This window comes from Brassica napus, chromosome C8 (genome assembly GCF_020379485.1).
Source record: "Brassica napus cultivar Da-Ae chromosome C8, Da-Ae, whole genome shotgun sequence".
NCBI lineage: Eukaryota > Viridiplantae > Streptophyta > Magnoliopsida > Brassicales > Brassicaceae > Brassica > Brassica napus.
Window position 1 is genome coordinate 41,278,262 of NC_063451.1, and position 25,107 is coordinate 41,303,368.

The following is a 25,107-nucleotide window of genomic DNA, read 5'->3' on the forward strand; positions in this document are numbered from 1 at the left end:
TTATGACTTTCTAAAGAATAAAAGTTCTATAATTAATTCTGATTACTATTTGCATAAATTTATTATGCAATAAATACTCCTACCAATCTATGATGTATTTATATATAAGTTCTCCCTGGAAGTTAATTAAAGCTGAACAATTTAGCGTGTGAGCACCTCTCTATCTCTCTATCTCTCTCTTATATTCGATTCGTTCTATTCCTCGCGACCTTATCCATTTCTTCATCACCTATCTAAAGCCCAATCTCTTTAAGATTTTTCCTTCTCATTCGCTGTCTTCGAGAATATTCCTGCGATCCTATTCGCATTGGCGTTGGATATTTGTCGTTTTAAGAGTGAAACGAAGAGTCGGAGGTGAGAAGAGTGTGTGTGTTGGATGAGAGAGATGGCGTCTATACCGAAAGAGCCAGAGCAGGTGATGAAGCTTAGAGACGGATCTGTACTCGGGAAGAAGACGATTCTCAAGAGCGATCATTTTCCAGGCTGTCAGAACAAGCGCATGACTCCTCAGATCGATGGCGCTCCCAATTACCGTCAGGTCTCTCCTCGATTTTGATTCTCGTTGTCTGTTATTTGGTTAGGGCTAGCTCTCTACGAACCAAATCGAAATCGGATGCGTTTGGGCTACTTAGGGATCAGAAACGAATAGGCATTTCTCTTCTTTGATTCTAGGTCGAATCCATGTTTGATGTACAACACTCGCTATTAGCTTTTGATCTTTGTTTATGTGTGTGATACTATTTCTCATTTCTCATTTCTAGAGTTTGATGTACACCACTCGCTATACTGTTGATTGGATGTTGTGGACTTTGTAACAGGCTGATTCACTACGAGTTCACGGGGTTGCAATCCCAACGGCCGTTGGGATACGGAATGTTCTTAGGCACATTGGAGCTCATAAGGATGGTAAACAAGTTCAAGTTCTTTGGATTAGCCTTAGGGAGGAACCGGTATATATCCTTTCTATAAGGCCTCTTCATATGTCACTTATCGTTGCTTCTTATACTCTGTTATTAACTTGTTATTTTACTTGCACATTTTGCCAGGTAGTATACATAAATGGGCGACCGTTTGTTCTGCGTGATGTGGAGAAACCGTACACCAATCTTGAGTACACGGTAATATGTTTTCACTAGCCCTTTAATTTATGTCATCTCAATCTATTCGGAGGCACACATATTTTTGTTCATCAATTAGCATTTTATACGTTAGTTTGAAGCATTTTATCTCCACTGAGCAAATCAGAAATGACTATGTATCCATGGTTCCTTTCATTTCTGACCTTAAGTTCATCTTTCTGTTCAGGGAATCAACAGGGTAAGGGTAGAGCAAATGGAAGCACGGTTGAAAGAAGATATTCTCATGGAGGCTTCTAGGTATATGTTTAACTGTATCCACTGAGTCTTACAACGGTGTAACTTTTTTCCTTTCTGCTTTGCGGTGTATTTGATTATTTTCCTGCCAGATATGGGAATAAGATACTGGTCACTGATGAACTGCCGGATGGTCAGATGGTGGACCAGTGGGAGCCAGTCTCAACTGATTCCTTAAAGACGCTGCTTGAGGTAGGACTTTGGAATGAAGAATCTGTGTGTTTGACACAGAGCATTTATCCTTTTATGTGGTTTCCATGTCATTATTTTTTGCTTATACGCTTCTCTGGACCCAGTTTTACGAAGAACTGCAAGCTGAAGGCTACCTTGTTGATTATGAGCGTGTTCCTGTAACGGATGAAAAGTCACCTAAAGAAACAGATTTTGATGCGTTGGTAAGTCTTATGCTTACGAAATTAGTGAGAACGTTTTTGTGGGTAACTTTGGCGAAACACAAAGCTAGGATAGTTTGTTTTCATTCCTTTCCTAAAGTCAAAATGTTCAGTGATCTTATCTCCTTCCATTTGGTATTTGCTAGGTACATAACATAATACGTCCCTGTCAACTAATATAGTAATTTACATTTGTGTTTGCAGATTAAGAAGATATCTCAAGCTGACATTAATACCGAGATAATTTTTAATTGTCAAATGGGACGTGGACGTACAACGACTGGAATGGTGATTGCAACTCTCGTCTATTTCAAGCGTACTGGAGCATCAGGTACTTACTGAAGAGACTCTACAAATTATATATTTATTTGAAACAGAAAGAACCTAATTTGGAGAACATTATTTTGAATTGTCTATTTCTGCCCCTTTTGGAATGTAACGTGCTTTATAGTTTAGAAAGAAGTGTCACGGTAGGGACTAGCCAAATAATCACATCTCAACTCTCTTAATACATATATGTAAGTCCAGGAGCCACGTTTTCAGGAACAAAATATAAACTAGACCCAAAGAGTCATGACAGATTCGTTTTTAAGGCAGTACATTATGGTAGAAATTTGTACTAACCTGCCTTTTTTTTCTTTGCTATATCTCTTTGAATAAAGATCATGGATTCCCAAGAAACAACTCTTTTGGGAGAATCTTTAAAGCTGGTGAAAATATTACTATAAATCTGCCAAATTCTGAGGAGGCAATCCGTAGAGGGGAATATGCAGTTGTTAGAAGTTTGATACGAGTCTTAGAGGTATTTAGTCCCTTTGTGCTTGTCTTTATTTGATCTTCTTGCTGGTCCGGCTGGTTCTAACCATTAACTGGTTTCATGATTCCAGGGTGGTGTAGAAGGCAAAAGGCAAGTTGATAAAGTCATCGACAAATGTGCATCCATGCAGGTATTTTTTTTTTTCAATTTTAATACTGAAGTATACTATCTGATATATAAACTGTGTTGTGTTTGTCTTATGGGTTTTCACTTAAGGTAAAAGCTCTAAATATTATCGTTGAATTAACTTACAGAACTTACGAGAGGCGATTGCAACCTATCGGAGTAGTATTTTGCGTCAACCTGATGAAAAAAAGAGAGAGGCAGCACTCTCATTCTTTGTTGAGTACTTGGAAAGATACTACTTCCTTATATGTTTTGCTGTGTACCTTCATTCAGAGGGTGGTTACCTTCAATCTGGTTCGCTTGGTCATGTCAGTTTTTCTGATTGGATGCGAGCTAGGCCAGAGCTCTATAGCATTCTTCGCAGGTACTGGACAGGCGTCTTTTTTTTTCCCTTTGAATTTGAATGCTAAAAATTAGACTGCATATGGTATTCAGCCGTCTCATGTAAGTTCATATTCCTCTTTAGGTTGCTCAGGAGAGATCCTATGGGTGCCCTTGGATATGCGGCTATGAAGCCTTCTTTGACAAAGATTGCAGAATCTACTGATGGGCGCCCTCATGAGATGAGTGTCGTTGCTGCACTTAGAAGTGGGGAAGTACTGGGAAGTCAGACTGTTCTAAAGAGTGATCATAGTCCCGGTTGTCAAATTCTAAGTCTACCAGAGAGGGTGGAAGGAGCACCAAATTTTAGAGAGGTTCCAGGATTTCCTGTATATGGTGTAGCGAACCCAACTATAGATGGTATTCGATCTGTCATTGAAAGGGTTGGGAGTTCAAGAGGTGGCCGGCCTGTCTTTTGGCATAACATGAGAGAAGAACCTGTTATATACATCAACGGGAAACCGTTTGTGCTACGTGAAGTTGAAAGGCCATATAAGAACATGCTAGAATATACGGTAAATAATCTGTATGTTTTTAGTATATTAGCCGATACTAATGAATTGGTCAAAAAGCTGACATAAGTACCTTTGTTTAGGGGATTGATCGCGATAGAGTCGAAGGAATGGAGGCTCGTTTGAAAGAGGATATTCTGAGAGAAGCTAGGCGGTATGATGGTGCGATAATGGTTATTCATGAAACCAAGGATGGACAGATTTTTGACTTATGGGAACATGTGGATGCTGATTCTGTTCAAACACCCCTCGAGGTGTACAAAAGTTTAGAGGCCGATGGCTTTCCTATTAAGTACGCCCGTGTGCCTATTACCGATGGTAAAGCGCCTAAAAGCTCTGACTTTGACACATTGACGTCCAATATCGCTTGTGCTTCCAAAGACACTGCTTTTGTCTTCAATTGCCAGGTTGAGATTCCCAATCTGCTTTGGTATTTGATATATTAAGTATTCTTGAGTTTTGCTGTTCGACTTACAAAGGGAATTCCTTTTTTTCATTCGCAGATGGGTAGAGGTAGAACAACCACTGGAACTGTTATTGCATGTCTAGTGAAGCTCCGCATCAATTATGGAAGACCTATTAAGGTTCTGTATGATGTTCTGACCCATGAAATCGTGGATGAAGATTCATCAAGTGGTGGTGAAGAAACTGGAAGCAATACCGCTGAAACAAGACCTCTTATTTCAGAAAGAAGAACCGAGGACCAGCAGGGCCGTACATTTGGAATGGATGACATCCTCCTGCTGTGGAAAATCACTAGGTTATTCGATAACGGAGTTGAATCTCGTGAGGCGTTAGATGCTGTGATTGATAGATGTTCTGCTTTGCAAAACATTCGTGAAGCTGTTCTGCAGTACAGGAAAGTTTTCAACCAACAACATGTTGAGCCAAGAGTAAGAAGTGCTGCATTGAAGCGTGGCGCTGAATATTTGGAGAGATACTTCCGGTTGATTGCCTTTGCAGCATATCTTGGAAGTGAAACTCTAGACGACTTCTTTGTGAAAGGAGGGTCTAAGGTGACTTTCAAGAATTGGCTGCATCAGAGACCTGAGGTGCAAGCGATGAAGTGGAGCATAAGGCTAAGGCCTGGACGATTTTTTACCATTCCTGTGAGTATTGCCTCATTATTTTAGGCTTGAAAACTGTAAATGCTATCTTTCTTTCGCACGTTACAGCTTTTAATTTTCTTCTTGCAGGAGGAACTGCGGGCACAGCACGAATCACAACATGGTGATGCAGTCATGGAGTCAATTGTGAACGAACGGAGTGGTTCTGTTTTGGGCAAAGGTTCTATACTTAAAATGTACTTTTTCCCTGGTCAAAGAACTTCAAGTCGTGTGCAGATTACTGGTGCACCTCATGTATACAAGGTATGTTTATTTTTTTTACTATGATAACGTCCTTCACCTTGACATCACTGCCTTATATCAACCGGCAAAAATCATTTCAGGTCGATAGATATCCTGTGTATAGCATGGCAACTCCCACAATTTCCGGAGCTAAAAAGATGCTCGCCTATTTAGGAACCAAACTAAAAGAAGAAGGCGGGGATTCAGCAGCAAGAGTAGTCGTAACAGACCTGAGAGAAGAAGCAGTTGTTTACATCAATGGGACTCCATTTGTCTTGAGAGAATTGAGTAAACCAGTCGATACCCTCAAGCATGTGGGGATAACCGGCGCTGTGGTATGTGCACACCTTTAACTATGACGCGGGCTTCATATACGTTTTTATTGATTGTATATTTAATGCAGGTAGAGAGCATCGAAACACGGCTAAAAGAAGATATATTGTCTGAGGTTAGAGAAACTGGAGGTCGAATGCTATTACATCGTGAAGAGTATAGCCCAGCATCAAATGAGTCTCGGGTGATAGGATACTGGGAGAATATTCAACCAGAGAATGTGAAGACGCCTGCAGAAGTATATGCTGCTCTTAAAGATGAAAACTACAACATATCGTACCGGAGAATACCATTAACCAGAGAAAGAGACGCATTAGCTTCCGATGTAGATGCAATCCAGTATTGCAAAGACGAGTAAGGATCATTCATTGTTCTTTTTTTTTGCTTTTTATTAATTCACTTAACATGTTCCGTTTTAACTGGTGGACACAACTTTCAACAGTTCCGCTGGGGGTTACTTGTTTGTATCGCACACCGGTTTTGGAGGAGCTTCTTATGCTATGGCCATTACTTGTCTCGTGCTTCAGCCTGGTCAGAAGCTTACAGCTACGCCAAACACAGATTCTTCTACCTTGGACGAAGAAGACGAGTCACCTTATCGGGCTTGTGATGAAGAAACGTTGAGTATGGGAGATTACCGTGACATACTGAGTCTCATAAGAGTGCTTTCACATGGTCCTCAAAGCAAAGCAGACGTAGATGGGATAATCCAACAGTAAGTAATAATATCAAATCAAATCTCTTTTGACATATTTTTAATTAACCACATAGCTAGCTCATGACTAAGTTGTATTGTTATCCATCTTTACAGGTGTTCTGGTGCAGGACATTTGAAGGAAGACATATGTTACTACACCAAAGAACTCAACAAGCTTCCTAATACAAAAGATGAAGACCGTTCATACATCATGGACATGGGTGTTAAAGCCTTAAGGTTAGTCACATAACTCCATACTCCGGTTTGACAAATTTTCTTTACTTATCAATAATGTTTTTTTTTGTCTTTATTGTTGGTTTTGTATGAGCAGACGCTACTTTTATCTGATAACGTTCAGATCATACCTCTACTGCACGTCGCCGAAAGAAATGAAATTCTTGGATTGGATGCGGTCACGGCCGGAACTCGGACATCTCTGTCATAACCTCAGGATAGACAAGTAATAAGTGTTTTCGAGTTTCAGTATGAGGTTCGGTTTCATACATATGTAGGCAAGTTATGTTGTTTGGTGTCGCAGCTTTTAGTATATATAAGTTGTACAGCTTTCTCTCCTGTGTTTGGTTTGTAGAGTGAGATGTCTCGTCTCTAGGCTTGTTTGAGACCCTCCGACTGTCTCAGCAAGTTACTCTGATCAATAAGCTTTTTCTTTCCCTTTATTGAAAAATCAAATAATAAAAATATGTTTACGAAAGACAAAAGAAAAGATGAACCGTTTTCGTTAAAAATATAAAAAAATGTGGGGTTCGTTGCACTATTTGTACAGTAAATTTCCTTCTATATATACGAACGTTTGCGTTCGTTTGTAAACACACTATCCTTCTCCTTCAATAACACATCATCTCTTCTTATCAGTATTATCTTCTTCGTACGGGTACAAAATTTTGCTTTATTTAAATTCCTGCGATATAATAAAATTTCAGTTCTTTTTATAACACGTTATCAGCACGATCACTCTGCGATTCGGTAAAATTTATTTGTATCATTTATACCCTGTTATAATGGTCGGTATACCGCCTATACTATTATTTATATTATGTTATAATGGCCGGAATACCGCCTATATTATTTACTAATAATTTAATTTATTTATTGGTCGGCCGAGCCGCCTTATATTCTGTTTATTATTTATTGGTCGGCCGAGCCGCCTTATATCCTGTTTATTATTTATTGGTCGGCCGAGCCGCCTTATATTCTGTTTGTTATTAATTGGTCGGCCGAGCCGCCGTATAATTTATTTATTACTCTGCATTGATCGGCTGAGCCGTCGCATGATTTGTTGTCATAACATAAATATTTCATTGCCATAATTTTTACTTTTATGAAATTTTATAGATTTGATTGACTATTTAATACGATATTTTCAGACTGATTTTTAGTGCACTCGATTTAACCCCAACGGTCACAAAGAATTTTTTTCAAAAATTTCCCCTTTCTCCAACGGTCATGAACAGTAATTTTCATCTATAAATACAACTCATTTTCACTCCATTTCATCATCCAAAACATTTCATCTTCTCTCAAAAAAAAAAAAAAAAAATTTCAAATCACTCTCCTCCGATTTTTCATTTCAAGAAAGATGATTCGCGCACTTTTGTTTTTATGTGTCATTTTTGTTTGTGTTTCTATTTATGGTTTATTCGTTGGAGAATTTACTCCGAGTGAATTTAAGATGAATATCGGTTTAATTTTCTTTACATCACTTCTCCTTGTAATTGCTTGCATGATTAATGTAAACGGTTTTTAAATTATGAAATTCTAATAAAATTATTATTTTGTGTTTTAGAAATACAAATGGCAAACATCGAGAAACTCCAGTTCCCGGCCCTGAAAATAACTGGCGAAAATTACGTCGGGTGGGTCACAAACGTGAAACCATATCTGGTGATGAAAAAGATAACCGAAACAATTGTAATCGGTAACAAATCACCACCCGAGCATATAGCCGAAGCGATAATCTTCCTGAAGAAGCATTTAGATGAAAATCTAACGCACGACTATGCAAACGTCGAGGATCCAGCTGAACTGTGGCAAACTTTAAAAGAAAGGTTCGATAACCAGAGACAAATCAACCTCCCTCACGCTCTAGAAGGGTGGAAAAATCTGAGGTTCCAAGATTTTCAAAAGGTTGAGGATTACAATTCCGCTGTCCTGAGGATAGTTGCACTCCTGAAGTATTGTGGTAATCCTGTCTCTGAGGCAGAAATGATGAATAAAACATATATCACTTTTCACAAACAGCTTCACTTCTTGCCCGAAATTTACAGAAAATGCGGGTACACGAGATTTTCTGAACTGATGGTTGCGCTCATGTTAGCTGAAAAGAACAATGAGCTCTTGATCAAAAACCACAATTCCCGACCTACGGGAGCCAAAGCATTCCCTGAAGTGAATGCTACGGCGATAGAAAATTCGGAGAGGAGAAACCAGGCCAATCGAGGTCATGGCCGCCGTTTCAACAACAAACGTGGAAAAACTTACAATCCCAAATGGAGGGGATCTAACAAGTGGGTTGGACCCGGACAAGTTTCCAAGGGTAAAGAAACTCAAGAGGATACCACCCAGAAGCGTGAGACAGTGTGTTACAGATGTGGTTGTAAAGGACGTTGGTCCCGTACCTGTCGTACTCCTTCACATCTCTGTAAGTTATATCAAGAATCCACGAAAGGCAAAGCTAAAGAAGTGAACCTCACTGAAAACTTTGAAGGGACATCATACCTCGATGCCTCCGACTTCGCTAATGAGCTGGACTAGATTACTCCTGAAGAGAGCCGAAATGCTTATAATAAGACTATTGAATAGTTTTCAATATTGTCATGTATAATTATTACATTTCCTGTTAAACAAATAATGATGTTTTTAACGTCACCTTAATGTATAATTATTGTGTTTTTCCTTATATGAATGAATTTTATGTTTCCTTTTATATTTATGACAATTTCAGAAATGGATCAGAATGCTAATGGAGCAAAATCTAAGAAACGGATTCGTGAAATATGCATACCAGATAGTGGAACGACGCACACTATTCTGAGGCAAAAGAGATATTTCTCTGATATAAAACCGACAAGAATTGTCGTCAATACAATATCATGTCCTGCAGACGTGATTGAAGGAACTGGTAAAGCAAACTTTACTTTACCGAATGGAACAAAATTTTCCATAAATAATGCTCTATATTCTCCATGTTCTAAAAGGAATTTGTTGAGTTTTAAAGACATATATCTTCACGGATATGATACTCAGTCTGCAACTCAGGATGAAAAGAAATACATGTATGTAACTTCTGAGAAATGTGGCAGAAAACACATATTGGAAAAGTTTCCAGAGCTTCCTTCGGGGTTACATCATACTTATATCGATGAGATCGAATCAAATCTTGTAGTAGAACGGAACCCAGAAGAGTTCACGTTATGGCATGATCGCCTTGGCCACCCAGGAACTACAATGATGCGTAAAATCATAGAAAGTTCACATGGTCATCCACTGAAAATCCAGAAGATTTCTCAAGGGAATAAAATGACATGTATTGCATGTTCTCTAGGAAAATTGATCGTAAGGCCATCGCCAACCAAAATCGATAAAGAATCACCAAAGTTCCTTGAAAGAATTCAAGGCGATATATGTGGACCTATACACCCACCTTGTGGACCATTCCACTATTTTATGGTATTAATTGACGCATCCAGTAGATGGTCACACGTTTGTCTATTATCATCTCGAAATGTGGCATTTGCGAGATTTCTAACTCAGATGATCAAACTGCGAGCGCAGTTTCCTGATTATACTATTAAAAGAGTTAGACTAGACAACGCTGGTGAATTCACATCCCAAGCATTCAATGACTATTGTATGGTAATGGGAATTGAAGTTGAACATTCGGTTGCTCATGTTCATACGCAAAATGGTTTGGCTGAATCTTTAATTAAGCGTCTGCAATTGATTGCAAGACCATTGATCATGAGATCAAAACTTCCAACCTCTGTATGGGGACATGCCATTTTGCATGCAGAAGCACTCATTCGGATCAGACCGAGTGCATACCATAAGTATTCCCCACTACAGTTAGCGTTTGGTCAAGAACCAAACATTTTCCACTTTAGAATCTTTGGTTGTGCGGTATATGTGCATGTAGCACCACCACAACGTACAAAGATGGGACCACAAAGAAGATTGGGAATATATGTTGGTTTTGATTCCCCATCAATTATTAGATACCTAGAACCACAGACTGGTGACGTCTTTACAGCACGTTTTGCTGATTGTCATTTTGACGAAAATGTATTCCCAGTTCTAGGGGGAGAAAACAAAAATGTTGGAAGTGATATAAAATGGAGTGTACCATCATTGTTATATCTTGATCCTCACACTAAAGAGTCAGAACTAGAAGTTCGACGAATTATGCATTTACAGAGTATATCTAACCAGCTACCTGATGCATTTGTAGATACCAAGAAGGTAACTAAATCTCATATACCAGCTGCAAATGCTCCTGCTCGTATCAAAATGCCAAATGAACAAGAAAAGGAGGATGACACACGAGAGCCAAAAACACGCCTGAAGCGTGGTAGACCTGTTGGTTCTAAGGATAAGAATCCTAGGAAACAGAAGAAAGCTGAAATATATGATGCACCCAAAATAGCAGAAAATATTTTGGAAGAAATAAATGATAAGGATTCTGATGAATCAGAGCATCATCAATCAGAGCATCATCAATCAGAGCATCATGAATCGAAAGATAATCATGAGATTTCTATTAATTACATCCATAATAAAAGGATATGGAATAGAAATGAACAAAATGACCTTGATGATGTTTTCTCATATATTGTGTCAAGTGAAATAAATGAAGAAATCGATGATCCAGAACCAAAATTTGTCTATGAATGTCAAAAGAGACATGATTGGAAACAATGGAAAAATGCAATACAAGCTGAACTTGATTCGCTTAATAAACGAAAAGTATTTGGATCTATTGTGCTCACACCTGCAGATGTGAGACCAGTTGGGTACAAATGGGTTTTCGTTCGAAAGCGAAATGAGAAAAATGAGATTACGAGATACAAAGCTCGTCTAGTGGCTCAAGGTTTTTCTCAAAGACCTGGAATCGATTATGAAGAAACGTATTCTCCAGTTATGGATGCCATCACATTTAGATTCCTGATGAGTCTAGCAGCTGATAAAAATCTAGAGATGCGTCTCATGGATGTTGTTACAGCTTATCTATATGGATCATTAGATATTGATATCTACATGAAAGTTCCTGATGGATTTAAAATGCCAGAAGCATTAAGTTCCAAACCTAAAGAGTTATGTGCAATAAAATTGCAAAGATCATTATATGGGTTAAAGCAATCTGGACGTATGTGGTATAATCGTCTCAGTGATCATTTAACAAAAGAAGGATATGTGAATGATCCTATATGCCCATGTGTTTTCATCAAGAAAACAATATCCGGATTTGTAATAATCGCGGTATATGTTGATGATCTTAACATTATCGGAACTCAAAAAGAAATACAAAAGGCATCAGACTATCTCAAAGGAGAATTTGAGATGAAAGATCTTGGACAGACACAATATTGTCTTGGCCTACAAATAGAACATTCACAAAATGGTATATTTGTGTATCAATCCACATACACTAAAAGAGTGTTGAAACGATTTAACATGGATAAATCAACTCCTCTTAGCACCCCGATGGTCGTTAGGTCACTTAATATTGAAAGTGATCCATTTCGACCACCTGAGGAGAAAGAAGAGATACTTGGTCCGGAAGTACCATATCTAAGTGCAATTGGAGCGCTGATGTACCTTGCAAATTGTACACGGCCTGATATATCATTTGCTGTGAATCTTTTGGCAAGATTCAGCTCATCTCCAACTCGAAGACATTGGAATGGGATTAAACATGTTTTTCGTTACCTCCAAGGGACCATTGATTTAGGCTTGTTTTATCCTAAAAGTTCAAAAGGTCAAATGGTTGGTTTTGCTGATGCAGGATATCTTTCAGATCCACACAAAGCCCGATGGCAAACATGATACGTTTTTACGATCGGAGGCACTGCTATATCTTGGCGTTCTCAGAAACAAACGCTTGTGGCTACTTCTTCAAATCATGCTGAGATCATTGCACTCCATGAAGCAAGTAGAGAATGTGTTTGGCTGAGATCAATGAGCCGACACATCTGTTCAAGCAGCGGGATTGACGAAAATACGGAGCCAACTATTCTATATGAAGATAATGCAGCATGTGTTGCTCAAACAAAGGACGGATATATTAAAAGCGATAGAACGAAGCATATTCATCCGAAGTTCTTCTCATACACTCAAGAGCTCGTGAAGAAGAAAGAGATTGAAGTAAGATATGTCCAATCATGCGACAATGCAGCTGACCTCTTCACAAAATCACTTCCGACTTCGGTATTCAGAAAACACATCCACAACATTGGAATGCGTCATCAGAAGGATCTATGACTGCTCATTCGAGGGGGAGCTTACGTAGTTGTACTCTTTTTACCTTACTATGGTTTTTCCCATAGGGTTTTCCTAGAAAGGTTTTTAACGAGGCAACAAAGACGTTAAGCGAGAGCGGATAGTGACACCGGCCCCCAAGGGGGAGTGTTACGAAAGACAGAAGAAAAGATGAGCCGCTTTCGTTGAAAATATAAAAAGATGTGGGGCCCGCTGCACTATTTGCACAGTAAATTTCCTTCTATATATACGAACGTTTGCGTTCGTTTGTAAACACATCATCCTTCTCCTTCAATAACACATCCTCTCTTCTTATCAGTATTATCTTCTTCGTACGGATATAAAATTTTGCTTTATTTAAATTACTGCGATATAATAAAATTTCAGTTCTTTTTATAACAAATATACAATAATGCAATTTATAATAAGATCGTCGAATTTTAGCCTTTCTTCGGCGCAAGTTTAGATTTTATCTTTTCGATCTCTTTCGTCCCGATTTGAAATGCCGTAGTTAAAACGTGATCTGGAATCGGCGGAGACGCCGTGAAAAGTGTGGCGGCCATAGATTGAGTTCCCGGTAGCTGACTGTTGAAAGCCGAGATCACCGAAGCTGGTTTCGCTTTGTCGTTGTTCTTCTGGTAATGAATGAGTCCTCTCGGGAAGACGAACACTTCTCCTTTCTTAACCGTCTTAGCGAAGAGCTTGTTCGCCGTCGTGATGAAGCCGACGTCAAGCTCGCCTTCCAACACGAAGATTACTTCGGTGGCGCGAGGGTGCGTGTGCGGCGGGTTTAAACCTCCGGGAGCGTAGTCGATACGCGCGAGGGAGACTCCGAGCGTGTTAAGCCCTGCGATCTTCTCTACGTTAGCTCCCGTGACGGCGGATCCGACGGTGTTGTTAACGACGGCTGGTTTGCCGATTCCGGCGAAGAAGAAATCAGAGGCGGTCATGTTTGATTCAGGCTTACAAGTGAAACCATTCACTTTTATCCCTGCGTAAATCATATTAACGACAATTAAACAAAAATACGATGTAAATGTAGATACTACTATATAATACCTGAAGTGCGATCTGCGACGCATAGATCTTGAAGTGTGTCAGGATCGTAAGCAAGAGCAATCAGAGTGAGAGATGATAAACCAAAGAAGAACACGTAAGATCTCGAGTCCATGATGATGATGCACTCTTTAGTCTCTGCAACTGTGATATCATTATGTCTAAAGATTGGATGGGGTTATATATAAAATGTGTATGAATTTGTTGAGGAAAATTATGCAAAAGCTAAACTAACTTAGACGCAAAGCAAAAACGGTGGAGAGATGTGATGTCGTTTTATGTTAACTTTTAAGTTTCGGTTTGCTTTACTTCAAATTCTTAGTTTAAACCGGTTTGTATAGATCAATCATTACTTTAAAAAAAAAAATAAGATCAATAGAAATCACACGCCAATTGTCTTTGTATAGTCAAGAAGTAGAACTTACATTCACAGTTCAATAGCCTCTCATAACCATTTTACAATAATACATGTATGGTACATCTAAAGCAAGCTGCCAATGCAAACAAGCTGGAGTCATCTTTAGATAAATGGGTTTAATAGTTTAAGTGGCCTTTCTACTGGAGCCACTAAAAATGGATTTAATAGTTTGGGCTAACTTAGTTGTATATATATGATTAATTAGGTTGCGGTAGATCTCCTTTGTTATCAAAAGAGAAGTCGGCCCAGTTAGAATGTAAGCCCAATAAGATTCAACAATCAAAGCCCAAGCTGCAAGAGCTCTTTCCAACAGTCTAGTAGCTTCCTAAAAGCAAACAAACAATGTACGGGAAGTTATGATGGAAGACGACAACAGACTTGGGGGAGACTCGGATCGCATCACTCGAAACGTACTGATGCTCGACAAATGTCACAAGATTAAGCTTCGTGTAGTTGCCTATAAATGAGAGAGAGAGAGACGTCGAGGAGGGTTATCGTCGTCTGTCAAAAAAAAACTCTAAAGTTTCAACCTTTGCTGTCAATAAAAAACCAAACCATGGCTTCGTACAGCGAACCTTACGTCTGTAAGTTCTTCTCTCACTACCTCTTCTTCTCTACGTTACGTTAGATAAAGTGATCAACTTTATAGATCTGATAATTTCTGTGTGTTTTTAATTGATTAATACCTTATAAACAAAACTAGAGACTTGATATGATTTTCATCTGATATTAATATGTATTCACGTAACGGTCTGTCTTTTATTGTGAGTTTATTATATATATTTTGTAGTAACTGAATCTGTCTGTGTGTGTGTGTGTTCTTCATTGTCAGCGAATGGGACAGGAGTGTTCTGGGACATGGACGAATGTAAGATCCCTGAGGGACGCACCGAAGCTGACCTCGTACCGTTTATTAGACAGATGCTGTTGGGTGTTGGTCTACGCGGTCCTGTTTCGATCCGGATCTATGGAGATTTGACCGGCCTTGACTTTCAAGCCTCGGAGGATCATGTGAAGCTGAGTCATTTTCACGCAGGAGAGAAACGTGAGAAGATGACCAAGATATTGGAGGACATAGTTTCGTGGTCAGGTGAGAATCCAGAACCATCGTTGGGAATACTAGTCTTGGGACACTTGGGAGCCGCAGATGATGCCGACATCACCGAGGTTACTGAACTTCTCAAGACTCAGAAAAACTATCACTTTGTGTTTGCGACTCCAGGATCTCCACCTCCTCCAACGGTGGTGAGGTTTCTCAGGGCTATTCCTCGTGGTGGACTCTAGCCTTTTTTCTTTTTTTTTTTTTTTGGTTTGAATAACATTTTCACAAAAGGACAAAAGTAATAATCAAAATCCTCCAACTTATGTTATTGTCTCGGAAGCAAAATATGAGATTATCAGATATTGTTTAATTTTACAATCTCGTTCTATTTATTTTTCTGCTTTTTCTTAACTTCCATAAAGCTAGAAATCACCGATTGTTTTATTATGCATGATAGTGTTAATAGCTAATAATGTCTCGAACACCTCATTATATAGCTTCACAATTTCAAGATAAGTAGTAATTGAGATTACATTTGACATAATAAGCAAAGTGAAGAAGATCTTATTGGGCCAAAAAGTAAGTAAACTTTGGACTGGGCTTAAAATCAACGCGGCGCAAGTTAGCGTGAGATGTTAACGATATCATCATCAACTAATGTGCGTGCGTGCATAAAAACGCTCGAGAGGCCAGGCCAGACTTCCTTATTCTCTCTTATCTGAAACTAGAGACGGTTGTCAAAGCAAAAGCTAAATCATCTTCCTCTCGTCACCAATCAAATGGCGTCTTTGTCTTCAATGCAGATGGTTCACACTTCTCAGGTTCGTAACCTCAACTCCTAAAACATTATGGCTTTTAACTTCTTTCTTGTCATCGATCGAATTAAGCTGTCTTCTCTTGTGTTTGGTTTTCTTTGTAGATTGGTGTTAAGTCGCAGTTAGTTTCTTCTGCAAACCGAACATCTCCATCAGTTTCCTCTGGTTCTGCATTGTCTTCGAGACTACACTATGCAGCAAGTTTCCCTCTCAAGAAGCAATTCTCAGGAGCTTATGCGACCATCAAGAACCAGAGAACAGCTTGTGTTAAATCAATGGCAGCTGTAAGAAGATAATTTCCCACTAAAAAGCATATATAATCATTAGATATTATCATGTTGCTACTAATGAACTTTGTGTTGATTACTAGGAGGAAGAGGAAGTGATAGAACCTCAGGCTAAAGTGACGAACAAGGTTTACTTTGATGTTGAGATTGGTGGTGAAGTCGCTGGAAGGATTGTGATGGGTCTGTTCGGTGACGTCGTGCCCAAAACCGTTGAGAACTTCCGTGTCTTGTGTACTGGTAAGATAATGAAAGTTTGGAACTTTGTTACTTTCTAAAAATCATAGACTAAAGATGAATAAAATGTTTGTGTTTATTCAAGGTGAGAAGAAGTATGGTTACAAAGGTTCTTCCTTCCATCGTATTATTAAAGATTTCATGATCCAAGGAGGTGACTTCACCGAGGGAAATGTAATGTTTTTTCTTCTTTTTTTTTTTCTTTTAATGTGATTTTTCTTTATAAATTGTTGACATGGCTTTACAGGGTACTGGAGGTATTAGTATCTACGGTGCCAAGTTTGAAGATGAAAACTTCACCTGTGAGTGTTATTACTAACTTGTTTTCTACTGTTTTACTTCTTTGAGGTGTTAATGCTTTTGTTTTGGGCATGTCCAGTGAAGCATACTGGACCTGGAATCTTGAGTATGGCCAACGCTGGTCCCAATACTAATGGAAGCCAGTTCTTCATTTGCACTGTCAAGGTGAAAAGATTCACTAACTCTTCACATTATATAAACTTGTAGATCTTAATATGTTTTCGAGTTTTGATTCATATATTTTTTTGTTGTGTGCAGACTCCATGGTTAGACAACAAGCATGTTGTGTTTGGACAAGTCATTGAAGGTATGAAGCTTGTTAGGACACTTGAATCTCAGGAGACACGCGCCTTCGATGTTCCCAAGAAAGGTTGCAGAATCTATGCCTGTGGAGAGCTCCCTCTGGATGCTTGATAACCACACTATTGAGATCAGTCCATGGTCATTGCCATCTTTGTTTTGTTATTATGAGAGTTTCAAGTTATGGTCTTTATGTTTATTTCTTTATGATTACATGAGTTGAAAGTACAATGTAAGAGTCTTATTAAAGTTTATTTATCTTTTAAGCTTGAACCATGGTTGCAACCGCCACTTGCTGCACAATTGGCTCCACCTTCTCGTCTTTGTTGTCTTCCCATAGATCAGGTATAGCTTCCTTTATGTTGTGAATGCTGCTTAGTGCATAGTCTGCACCTTGAACTAGCACCGAGTCACCCACGAACACGGTTTTGAGCCCTGCTGCTTTAGCACTAGCGATGTTACGGACACTGTCATCAAAGAACATCTGAAAAGAAAGAAGCAGAGGTTTTTAGTGTCTGAAACTGTTATAAAGATTCTTGTGACGTTTTCTTTTACCGTTTTGCGTGGATCAACGATGTCTGCTATGCGAATGGCGGCTTCAAAAGCTTGAACAGAGGGTTTACAGAGGATTTGAGTGGTTGTGTTAGAAGAAGGGTTTAGTGTTTCGAAGCAAATGATTCCTTCAAAGCAGTCTTCTAGACCCAAACGGTTAAGAGTTCGTGTTGCATGAGCTTTGTCTGCATTAGTAAAGATCTGATGGAGGAAAACAGAGGATGAGAAGAAAGTTATTAATGGAGACTTATGAGCAAACAAACTTTCGGCTCTGGACACAGCCGAATGAAACATTCAACTTAGTACATATAGTCCAAAATTGACGAATCTTTTATTAAAAAATTAACCTAGAAATGAAAATGTTTATAGTCCTCTAAATCTCAGATCCGGCCATAGTAAACTTACGATCTTACGGTGAGGCATAGAGAGAAGAAGGTTACGGAGGAACGGATCAGGCTTTAGTTTCTCGTAAGGAAGTCTGCCATGCACATATTCATGGAACTCATCGTTGTCGAATTCATAACCCATAACCTGTAACTCACGGTTCAGTTTTTGTTGTTATAGGTTCAAGAACTGTTTATGAAATGAATGAGAGAGTAATCACATACCTTGAGACCAGCCATGGTGGTTCCATATTCTTTGTAAAGATCAAGACACATCTTTGGAACTTCACTCTCTTCTATTCCTAGTTGATTAAGCATGAACTCTGCATATAAGAAAAAAGATAATTGAGTAAATAATTAAAAGAAGTTATACAGAAGATTAAATTAAATCTTGAAACGTTAGTCTATTTTCCTTGGATGTTGTTTCGACAAGCTAAGTTGATTCCGATGCTCAAAGGGTATAGAGTATCGTCCATATCTGTAACAACAACAACAACAACAAGACATTCTTCAGAAACTGCATGGAGAAAAAAGAGTTGTAGAAGATGATGATGTGTGGTGATGTTATGTAATACCAAAGAACAAGCACTCATACTTAGCTCCAAATTCATCCATACTCAATCTCGTGAAGAAGAATAAGAAGAGTTATAGAGATACTACTTAGAGAAAGGTGATAAAGAGATAGATAGAGCTTATGATCACTGTGAATGAATTGGCTATATTTATAATAAAACGACACATAGCATATTTGGTTATTTTAATATTGTTATGTTTTAATTTGAAAATTCATAATATTAGTTGTTATATTTTCTGTTAGACGTTGTTTGATAACGTTGATAAATGACACGAGTTGTCAAGTGGACTCAGTACATATGTGTGAATGGAATATCCTAAAAGTATATTATTTTATAAGAATTATCGTCAGTATACATGTCTGAATAATATACGATAATTTGCTGAATTATTTTTAGGGGTTGTCTCTAATTTTCTGTATAATGTATAATGGCTTGCACTAATATGAAATATATAAAGAATTAAAGCTTGATTGTGATGTTGACTTGGTGGTGATCATGATAGTAATCCACCATATCATTCACATGCTGATGCATGCAACAAAATGAGGTGTTTAACATATAGAGTTACTTTGGTCATTCATATAATTTTCTTAGTCATTTCCCACTTTTCGTGACCTTCCATTTCCATAAACAATGTACAAGAAATAAAGGCAAACACTGAAATATTCTGAAATGTCAAGTGTACATATACCGAACGAAAAGAGTAAAAAGTATCATGCAGTACGTTGTATCTTTCTCTAAAATGTTCACAATATATGCTGAGGAACATTATCTTAACTAATATTCTTCGTTTCTTCTTCTTAGTATTTCACGTTTTGTCTATGATAAATAAAATATCGAAGGGTGGAAATGATTTTGGAAACAACCACAAATTAGTTAGTTTTTTTTTTTTTTTGATAAAAACAAATTAGTTAGTTTCAAAATATAGCCACTAATTAAATAACAATATATCGATAGTGAAAGAAAAGCATAGAATTTTATGCCAGTTTTCCAAAAAAAAAAGAAGCACACAACATCACATTGTAAACTTAAAACGAAAACTGATATATGTGTTTCCTATATAAGAATGAAAACGAATCAGATCTGCAATATAATATACCCACGAATGAATTGTTAGCTGATTCAGAGAGCACGTAGTATATTATAATAATCGAAGATCTTAAATCCCAAACCTAATTTAAAATCCTTATAACGACGAGGCTTATGTATTAATTTTATGATGTTTGATTCTATTTTTTTCTTCTGATACTGTAAATGTCATCATAATATGTAAATCTAACATAATTAATACAATTAAACATCTTAGTGGATGGTGTAAGTGCGCATATACCAGTATATATATTTTTTTAAAAAATTAAACTGAAAATATATGTGGCTACATACATCCATCTATAATTGTTTAAAATGTTAATGGAATAAAATAATCTATCCTATAAGTAGGGATGGGCACGTCGGTTATCTTATCGGGTTTGGTTAATTTGGTTCTAGATTTTCTCAATTGAAGTAAACTATAATTAGTTTGGTTTGGATCGGTTTTAGTTCGGTTTGTATTGAGTTCTGTTTGTATTTCGGTTCTGTTTAATCTGGTTCCTTTATTTTAATTCTTGTAAAATAAATCATATTTTAAAACATATGGTCATGAAATCATCATGTTGGTGAATATGAAAAAAAACTATGTAAACTAATCTAATATAAAACTAAAATAAAAAATCATTAAAAAACATAAAAAATTATAAGAACATGACCAATTTAAAGTTAACTAAAGTAAATAGAAAATTAAAAAAATCTTCGTTAATAATGCTTATTAACAAATAAACTATATAAATTAAAACTAATAAAACTGAAACAAAAATCTTAAAAAACCACAAAAAGTTTATAAGAACACAATCTAACTAAAATAAATAGAAAATTAAAAGGCCCAACATCATTAATAAAATTGATAGTGACTTTAAGGTTAGGATTTTAGTATATTGTATATTGCTAATATGTTTAATTCAAATAATAACAAAAACACATTAGTTTCTTGGTTTGGTTTAACTCGGTTTGGTTCAGATATGTTTCGATTCGGTTTGTTCCGGCTGGGAAAATTTTAAACCAAACTATTTGTTAATAGACTTTAGTTTGATTTGGATCAATTTCGGTTTGGTTAGTTCGATTCGGTTCGGTTTGTTTTTTTCTGTCCACCCCTACCTATAAGCAGTAGCAATTAGTAACTAAACCAAATTCGTAGATTTTTTTTTTTTGGTAAATGTGACAAGTTAAAATTCCTTAACAACAGTCAACAATTATCTATTTTCACTAATTTGTTTTCCATAATAGCTAAATTTATGATTTGTTCTGGGATTTAGATATTTCAATCTTCATTATCAAATCTGGAACATTCAACCCAAAACAATCAGTTGCAAAAGAATCAGTAAGCAAATATTTTTTTTTGTCGGTAAGCAAATATTTAATTTCAGAAAGTATAAAAGTTTTCCAAATGAATGAATTAATTCGGAAGCAAATATGGAAATAAATACGGAATTTCATTCAGTTAGATTTATACATTTATTAGTATAGTAAACAAAACAACTGTATTCAATTTCGTGACGGAACATAGATATTTCTTTTTATTACAACAAAATCATTTTATTTTTTTATTTTATTCTTTTCATGCACATGTGATTAGAATAAGAAAAATCGAAATTATTAAATTTGTTAAGAATAGCTGAACAATTCACTTAAACCGAAATTGGTTGTCTTAGAAATCATTCTTTAATCCAAATTTTCGCGCTCCAGCTGCGTTTCACCGGAGATGAGAAGCGTGTGGCTGTGGATTGCGGTGGCTGTGTGCTCACTATGCTCAGTCGCGGCGATTGTTGGGAGCGGATCTAGCGATGGAATTGGGAAACCAAGAGACACTGAGATACCGGATAACGAATTGATGGCGTCTAAGGTTTCAATGGTGCCTCTCACCTTGATTCATGGTGCTGACTCCAAAGGAGCTGGTACAAACTCTCTCACACTCTCTTTTTATGGAAAACGATTTGGTAGAACTCATCAGTCGCCTCGTGTTTAGGTTCACTTTTGAATTTATGCAGTGTGCTTAGATGGGACGTTACCTGGCTACCATCTAGATCGTGGGTTTGGTTCAGGTGCTAACAGTTGGCTTATCCATCTTGAGGTATCTGACACCTTTGACATCTCTCTCATGTAATCTTGGACCATTTGCTATAGTTTAGTAAACAATGCAATTTTCTGTTTATTTAAGTACTTGACTTGACTTGACTTAGAAGTTAGAAGCTGAATATCACTTATTAATTAGGGTGGAGGATGGTGTAACAATCGTAGTAGCTGTGTGTTTCGAAAAACAACTCGGCGTGGCTCCTCTAAGTTCATGGAGAAAGCTTTGAACTTCACTGGGATATTGAGCAATAAACCTCAAGAGAATCCTGGTTTGTCCCCAATATCATCATCATGAGTTTTGTCATGTCATGTGATTATAAATGCACTATTATTATCTTAATTCTGTTTATCTGTAGACTTCTTTAACTGGAACAGAATCAAGTTGCGCTACTGTGATGGTGCTTCTTTCTCTGGGGATAGTCAGGACGAGGTTAGTTATACTTTGTTTCATATTTTGTCTTTATAATTCGTTACAACGACCTTCTATTCATAGGATTCACAAATTTTCTATCGAGGAAAACGAATCTGGCAAGCGGCGGTGGAAGAGTTCATGTCTTTAGGGATGCAGAAAGCAGAACAGGTCTTTATATTTTGATTTTGCTCTGCTTTTATGTTCTGTTTCTCTTCTTATCCAATCTTATCACTTTGCAAGTGTACAGGCTCTGCTTTCTGGTTGTTCAGCCGGAGGGTTAGCTTCAACCCTGCACTGTGATGACTTCAGGGAACGATTACCTCTTTCTACAAAAGTAAAGTGCTTAAGTGATGCTGGAATGTTCCTGGACGCGTAAGTAAATCTCTTCAACTTTTGCCTTTTCTGTTTAGGAGAAATATTATTTTCTATCGAACTTAAAATGTTTGATGGGAAATGCAGAGTGGATGTCTCTGGGGGACACTCGCTAAGGAACATGTTCCAAGGTGTTGTTACAGTCCAGGTACTATCAGATTTTATATACAACTTAAACATTATTATATGCTTATTGTAGCTCACTTAATACTTCTAATTTATAGAACCTCCAAAAGGACTTGTCCAGTGCATGTACAAACCATTTGGATCCTACTTCGGTACATACCTTTCACTTTATTAATATCAATGTTTGATCAAATCCTTTAACGTTATTCTTTGTGCCGTTTCTCTTCAGTGCTTCTTTCCACAGAACTTGGTTTCAGACATCAAAACTCCTATGTTTCTTCTCAACGCAGCTTATGACTCATGGCAGGTAAATAATCATGCGTCTTTCTTGTATCTAGCTCTTAATCTAATCCGACAATGTTTCCTCAGGTTAGACAGAGCTTAGCTCCTTCACCTGCTGATCCAAGAGGCGTCTGGAAGCATTGCAAATCAGATATCTCGCGCTGTAATTCATCACAGCTTCAATTCTTACAAGGTGCAAAGTTTAAACTCAAAGTTTATTAGTAATTTCACTGTCGCACTCTCTACACACTGATGTTTTCTATGTCCTTACACAAAATAGAATTCAGGAAAGAAATGGTGCTTGCATTAAACTCATTCTCAGCATCTCCTCAGAACGGTGTTTTCATAAACTCTTGCTTCACTCATTGTCAGTCTGAGATACAGGACACTTGGTTTGCTCAAGACTCTCCCAAGCTAAACGGAAAAGTAAGACTTCCCTCCATGCGATTTATATCTCATTTTAGCAATGACATCAAGTTTGTTAAACTCTGCTCATGACATGATTGTCTTTTTTGGTTTGGCAGAGAGTCGCAGAGTCTGTAGGTGATTGGTACTTCGACCGATCCAACAATGTTAAAGACATTGACTGTCCTTACCCATGCGACAAAACATGTCACCATCTGATTTTCCAATGAGTAAATCTTTGTGTTACCTGATAATCTATTAAAATAAGCTTTATGCAGTGTTGATCAAACAGCTTACTTCAAAGATTTGATCTCCTCTCCTTAGTGCTTCTTTGGTCCCTCTAGTGTTTGACAAAACTCTTACCTCAGATTCTCTAGCTTAGTAGGTATAGAGTCAGAAACCTTATTCTTTTCATACCTCTTTAAGTTATTTATAACCATTTGCTTCAAAATCTCGAATCTAAAGTTAGTGACAAAATCCATGTCATTACAAAGAATAGAATATCAAAATGAAAATGAATAAAAGGTAAAGAACATATTCCTTTATTCATTGGACTCTATTACAAAACGTCCGAATCTCAAAAACAGATCATGAGCTCTGCTTTTCATGTCAAAAGTCTAAACCTTTGTTCTGTTCTGTGAGGTCTTCCTATTGTACATAGCACTTTATCTTTCACCTTTGTGTACCACAGTGAATCGCACGTTAGGGTTACACGTTGCTATTTCCATCATCCATGTAACAACTGCTGATTAAGCTCGTAAATCTCATAAAAACCCATTAAAAACATCAAAAACCCTAAAAGTTAAGCAATTACTTGAACCAAAAGCAAGAGGACAAAAGTGAAAAAAAAAAAAAAACCTAAAAAAGAGGGGAAAGATATATTAAGAAGCTAATTAGCTTGACGTGACGAAGAAGCTAACGCTACAGCTTGTGCCCACACCTTGAGTCTCGCCTTAACCTCCTTCGGGTCATCACCGGGGCTCGAGATGCGCCACGTGGCGATCGGAGAGTTGCTGCCACTACTAGTCTGAGTATCGAAATTCGACCCGGCTGACACAGAGATCCGACCCGGAACCTCTAAGTCGAACCCGAGATCTCTACAAGCTTTCACTTCCTCTAGCCCCATCCTCAGCGACTTCTCTCCTCCTTTAGCTCTCGTTAACACCGTTAACCCCAATCCACCACCGCCGTCACTCTCTCCGTCAGCGCCGTTAAAGCCGTGACCTTTCTTCTTCTTCTCCCTGAGCACCCTCCTCTGCCTCCGTGAGCTACTACTCTTACCGCCGTCTCTGCTACTCTCGTTCGCGTCTATATCTCCGGTGACTGTGTTTTTTCTTCTCCGGCGAGGTGGAGTCGCCGGGAGGGAGTAAAACCGTGGCGTCTCTTTGTCGGAGTCAGACTCTCGAACGTTCTCTTTTCCTCCTCCACCGCCGTCTTCGGAGACTTCTCCGTCGGCTTCTGCTCCGTCGAAGCTCTCGACAACGCCCAAGTCAGGATGATTCTTGGTGGCGTCGTCGTAAACGGAGGATGTGCAAACAGAGAGTCGAGACAGAGAGGTACGGATCTGGTGGAATCCAGCGTCTTCTTCGACGACTGGAAATGAAGACATCATCATCAAGCTCTCGTCCAATGCCATGAGAGGGATGAAGAAGAAGAAGAAGAAGTTAAAGAGGAAAGTGAAGAGATTGCCGTTTATTATAGTTATGATGAAACTGAGTCAACTCGTTGCTTTAACCAAGAGGATTTCATTTATAACGCAAAGTCTCGGGATCTGTGTTTTTACTCTTTTGCCCCTATTTTCGTTTGAAAATTGCAATGATTTTTATCGGTACTTTTAATCCAATTATCGAATGATCAACATCATGCAATATGCTGATTTGAATCAGAGAATGTTTTTGATGATACTTAACT

The 25,107-nt window shown here is 37.9% G+C and overlaps 7 protein-coding genes across 8 annotated transcripts; 4 read left to right on the forward strand and 3 right to left on the reverse strand.

Annotated features, from left to right (window-relative positions):
- The first annotated feature begins 20 nt into the window (after positions 1-20).
- On the forward strand, positions 21-6,657 carry LOC111208522 (paladin). The gene is made up of 19 exons (XM_048764896.1): positions 21-538; positions 819-950; positions 1,047-1,118; positions 1,306-1,376; positions 1,466-1,565; positions 1,670-1,768; positions 1,970-2,096; positions 2,428-2,567; positions 2,653-2,712; positions 2,837-3,072; positions 3,175-3,604; positions 3,685-4,008; positions 4,105-4,710; positions 4,798-4,971; positions 5,052-5,285; positions 5,354-5,637; positions 5,726-5,998; positions 6,095-6,217; positions 6,312-6,657. The coding sequence occupies exons 1-19, from the start codon at positions 377-379 to the stop codon at positions 6,442-6,444; spliced, it is 3,780 nt and encodes a 1,259-aa protein (XP_048620853.1). The 5' UTR covers positions 21-376; the 3' UTR covers positions 6,445-6,657.
- On the reverse strand, positions 6,630-13,753 carry LOC111208784 (germin-like protein subfamily 2 member 4). Of its 2 annotated transcripts, XM_048764898.1 has the most exons (3): positions 13,532-13,695; positions 12,879-13,463; positions 6,630-6,682 (listed from the first exon to the last, which is right to left on the reverse strand). In XM_048764898.1, the coding sequence occupies exons 1-2, from the start codon at positions 13,641-13,643 to the stop codon at positions 12,913-12,915; spliced, it is 663 nt and encodes a 220-aa protein (XP_048620855.1). In that variant the 5' UTR covers positions 13,644-13,695; the 3' UTR covers positions 6,630-6,682; positions 12,879-12,912. The 2 variants fall into 2 exon arrangements, with proteins under 2 accessions (XP_048620855.1, XP_048620854.1); XM_048764897.1 differs by lacking the exon at positions 6,630-6,682 and having other exon boundaries at positions 12,812-13,463; positions 13,532-13,753.
- A 541-nt stretch (positions 13,754-14,294) lies between these two features.
- LOC125591206 lies at positions 14,295-15,358 on the forward strand. The gene is made up of 2 exons (XM_048764899.1): positions 14,295-14,530; positions 14,779-15,358. Exons 1-2 carry the CDS (start codon positions 14,410-14,412, stop codon positions 15,228-15,230), a joined length of 573 nt encoding a protein of 190 aa, XP_048620856.1. The 5' UTR covers positions 14,295-14,409; the 3' UTR covers positions 15,231-15,358.
- A 282-nt stretch (positions 15,359-15,640) lies between these two features.
- Positions 15,641-17,197, forward strand: LOC106415564 (peptidyl-prolyl cis-trans isomerase CYP20-3, chloroplastic). The gene is made up of 7 exons (XM_013856315.3): positions 15,641-15,809; positions 15,908-16,087; positions 16,174-16,327; positions 16,410-16,498; positions 16,572-16,626; positions 16,704-16,789; positions 16,883-17,197. The coding sequence occupies exons 1-7, from the start codon at positions 15,768-15,770 to the stop codon at positions 17,036-17,038; spliced, it is 762 nt and encodes a 253-aa protein (XP_013711769.1). The 5' UTR covers positions 15,641-15,767; the 3' UTR covers positions 17,039-17,197.
- LOC106415565 (uncharacterized protein C24B11.05-like) lies at positions 17,097-18,585 on the reverse strand. The gene is made up of 6 exons (XM_013856316.3): positions 18,435-18,585; positions 18,272-18,337; positions 18,085-18,182; positions 17,882-18,007; positions 17,480-17,677; positions 17,097-17,408 (listed from the first exon to the last, which is right to left on the reverse strand). Exons 1-6 carry the CDS (start codon positions 18,472-18,474, stop codon positions 17,187-17,189), a joined length of 750 nt encoding a protein of 249 aa, XP_013711770.1. The 5' UTR covers positions 18,475-18,585; the 3' UTR covers positions 17,097-17,186.
- A 2,540-nt stretch (positions 18,586-21,125) lies between these two features.
- LOC111209119 (pectin acetylesterase 6-like) lies at positions 21,126-23,515 on the forward strand. Its single transcript, XM_022708930.2, has 12 exons — positions 21,126-21,421; positions 21,515-21,597; positions 21,739-21,868; positions 21,956-22,029; positions 22,093-22,179; positions 22,259-22,383; positions 22,471-22,531; positions 22,608-22,661; positions 22,739-22,816; positions 22,879-22,984; positions 23,072-23,217; positions 23,316-23,515. The coding sequence occupies exons 1-12, from the start codon at positions 21,229-21,231 to the stop codon at positions 23,424-23,426; spliced, it is 1,248 nt and encodes a 415-aa protein (XP_022564651.1). The 5' UTR covers positions 21,126-21,228; the 3' UTR covers positions 23,427-23,515.
- Positions 23,516-23,697: 182 nt separating this feature from the next.
- LOC111209120 lies at positions 23,698-24,991 on the reverse strand. Its single transcript, XM_022708931.2, has one exon. It carries the CDS (start codon positions 24,830-24,832, stop codon positions 24,086-24,088), a length of 747 nt encoding a protein of 248 aa, XP_022564652.1. The 5' UTR covers positions 24,833-24,991; the 3' UTR covers positions 23,698-24,085.
- Positions 24,992-25,107: the final 116 nt, after the last annotated feature.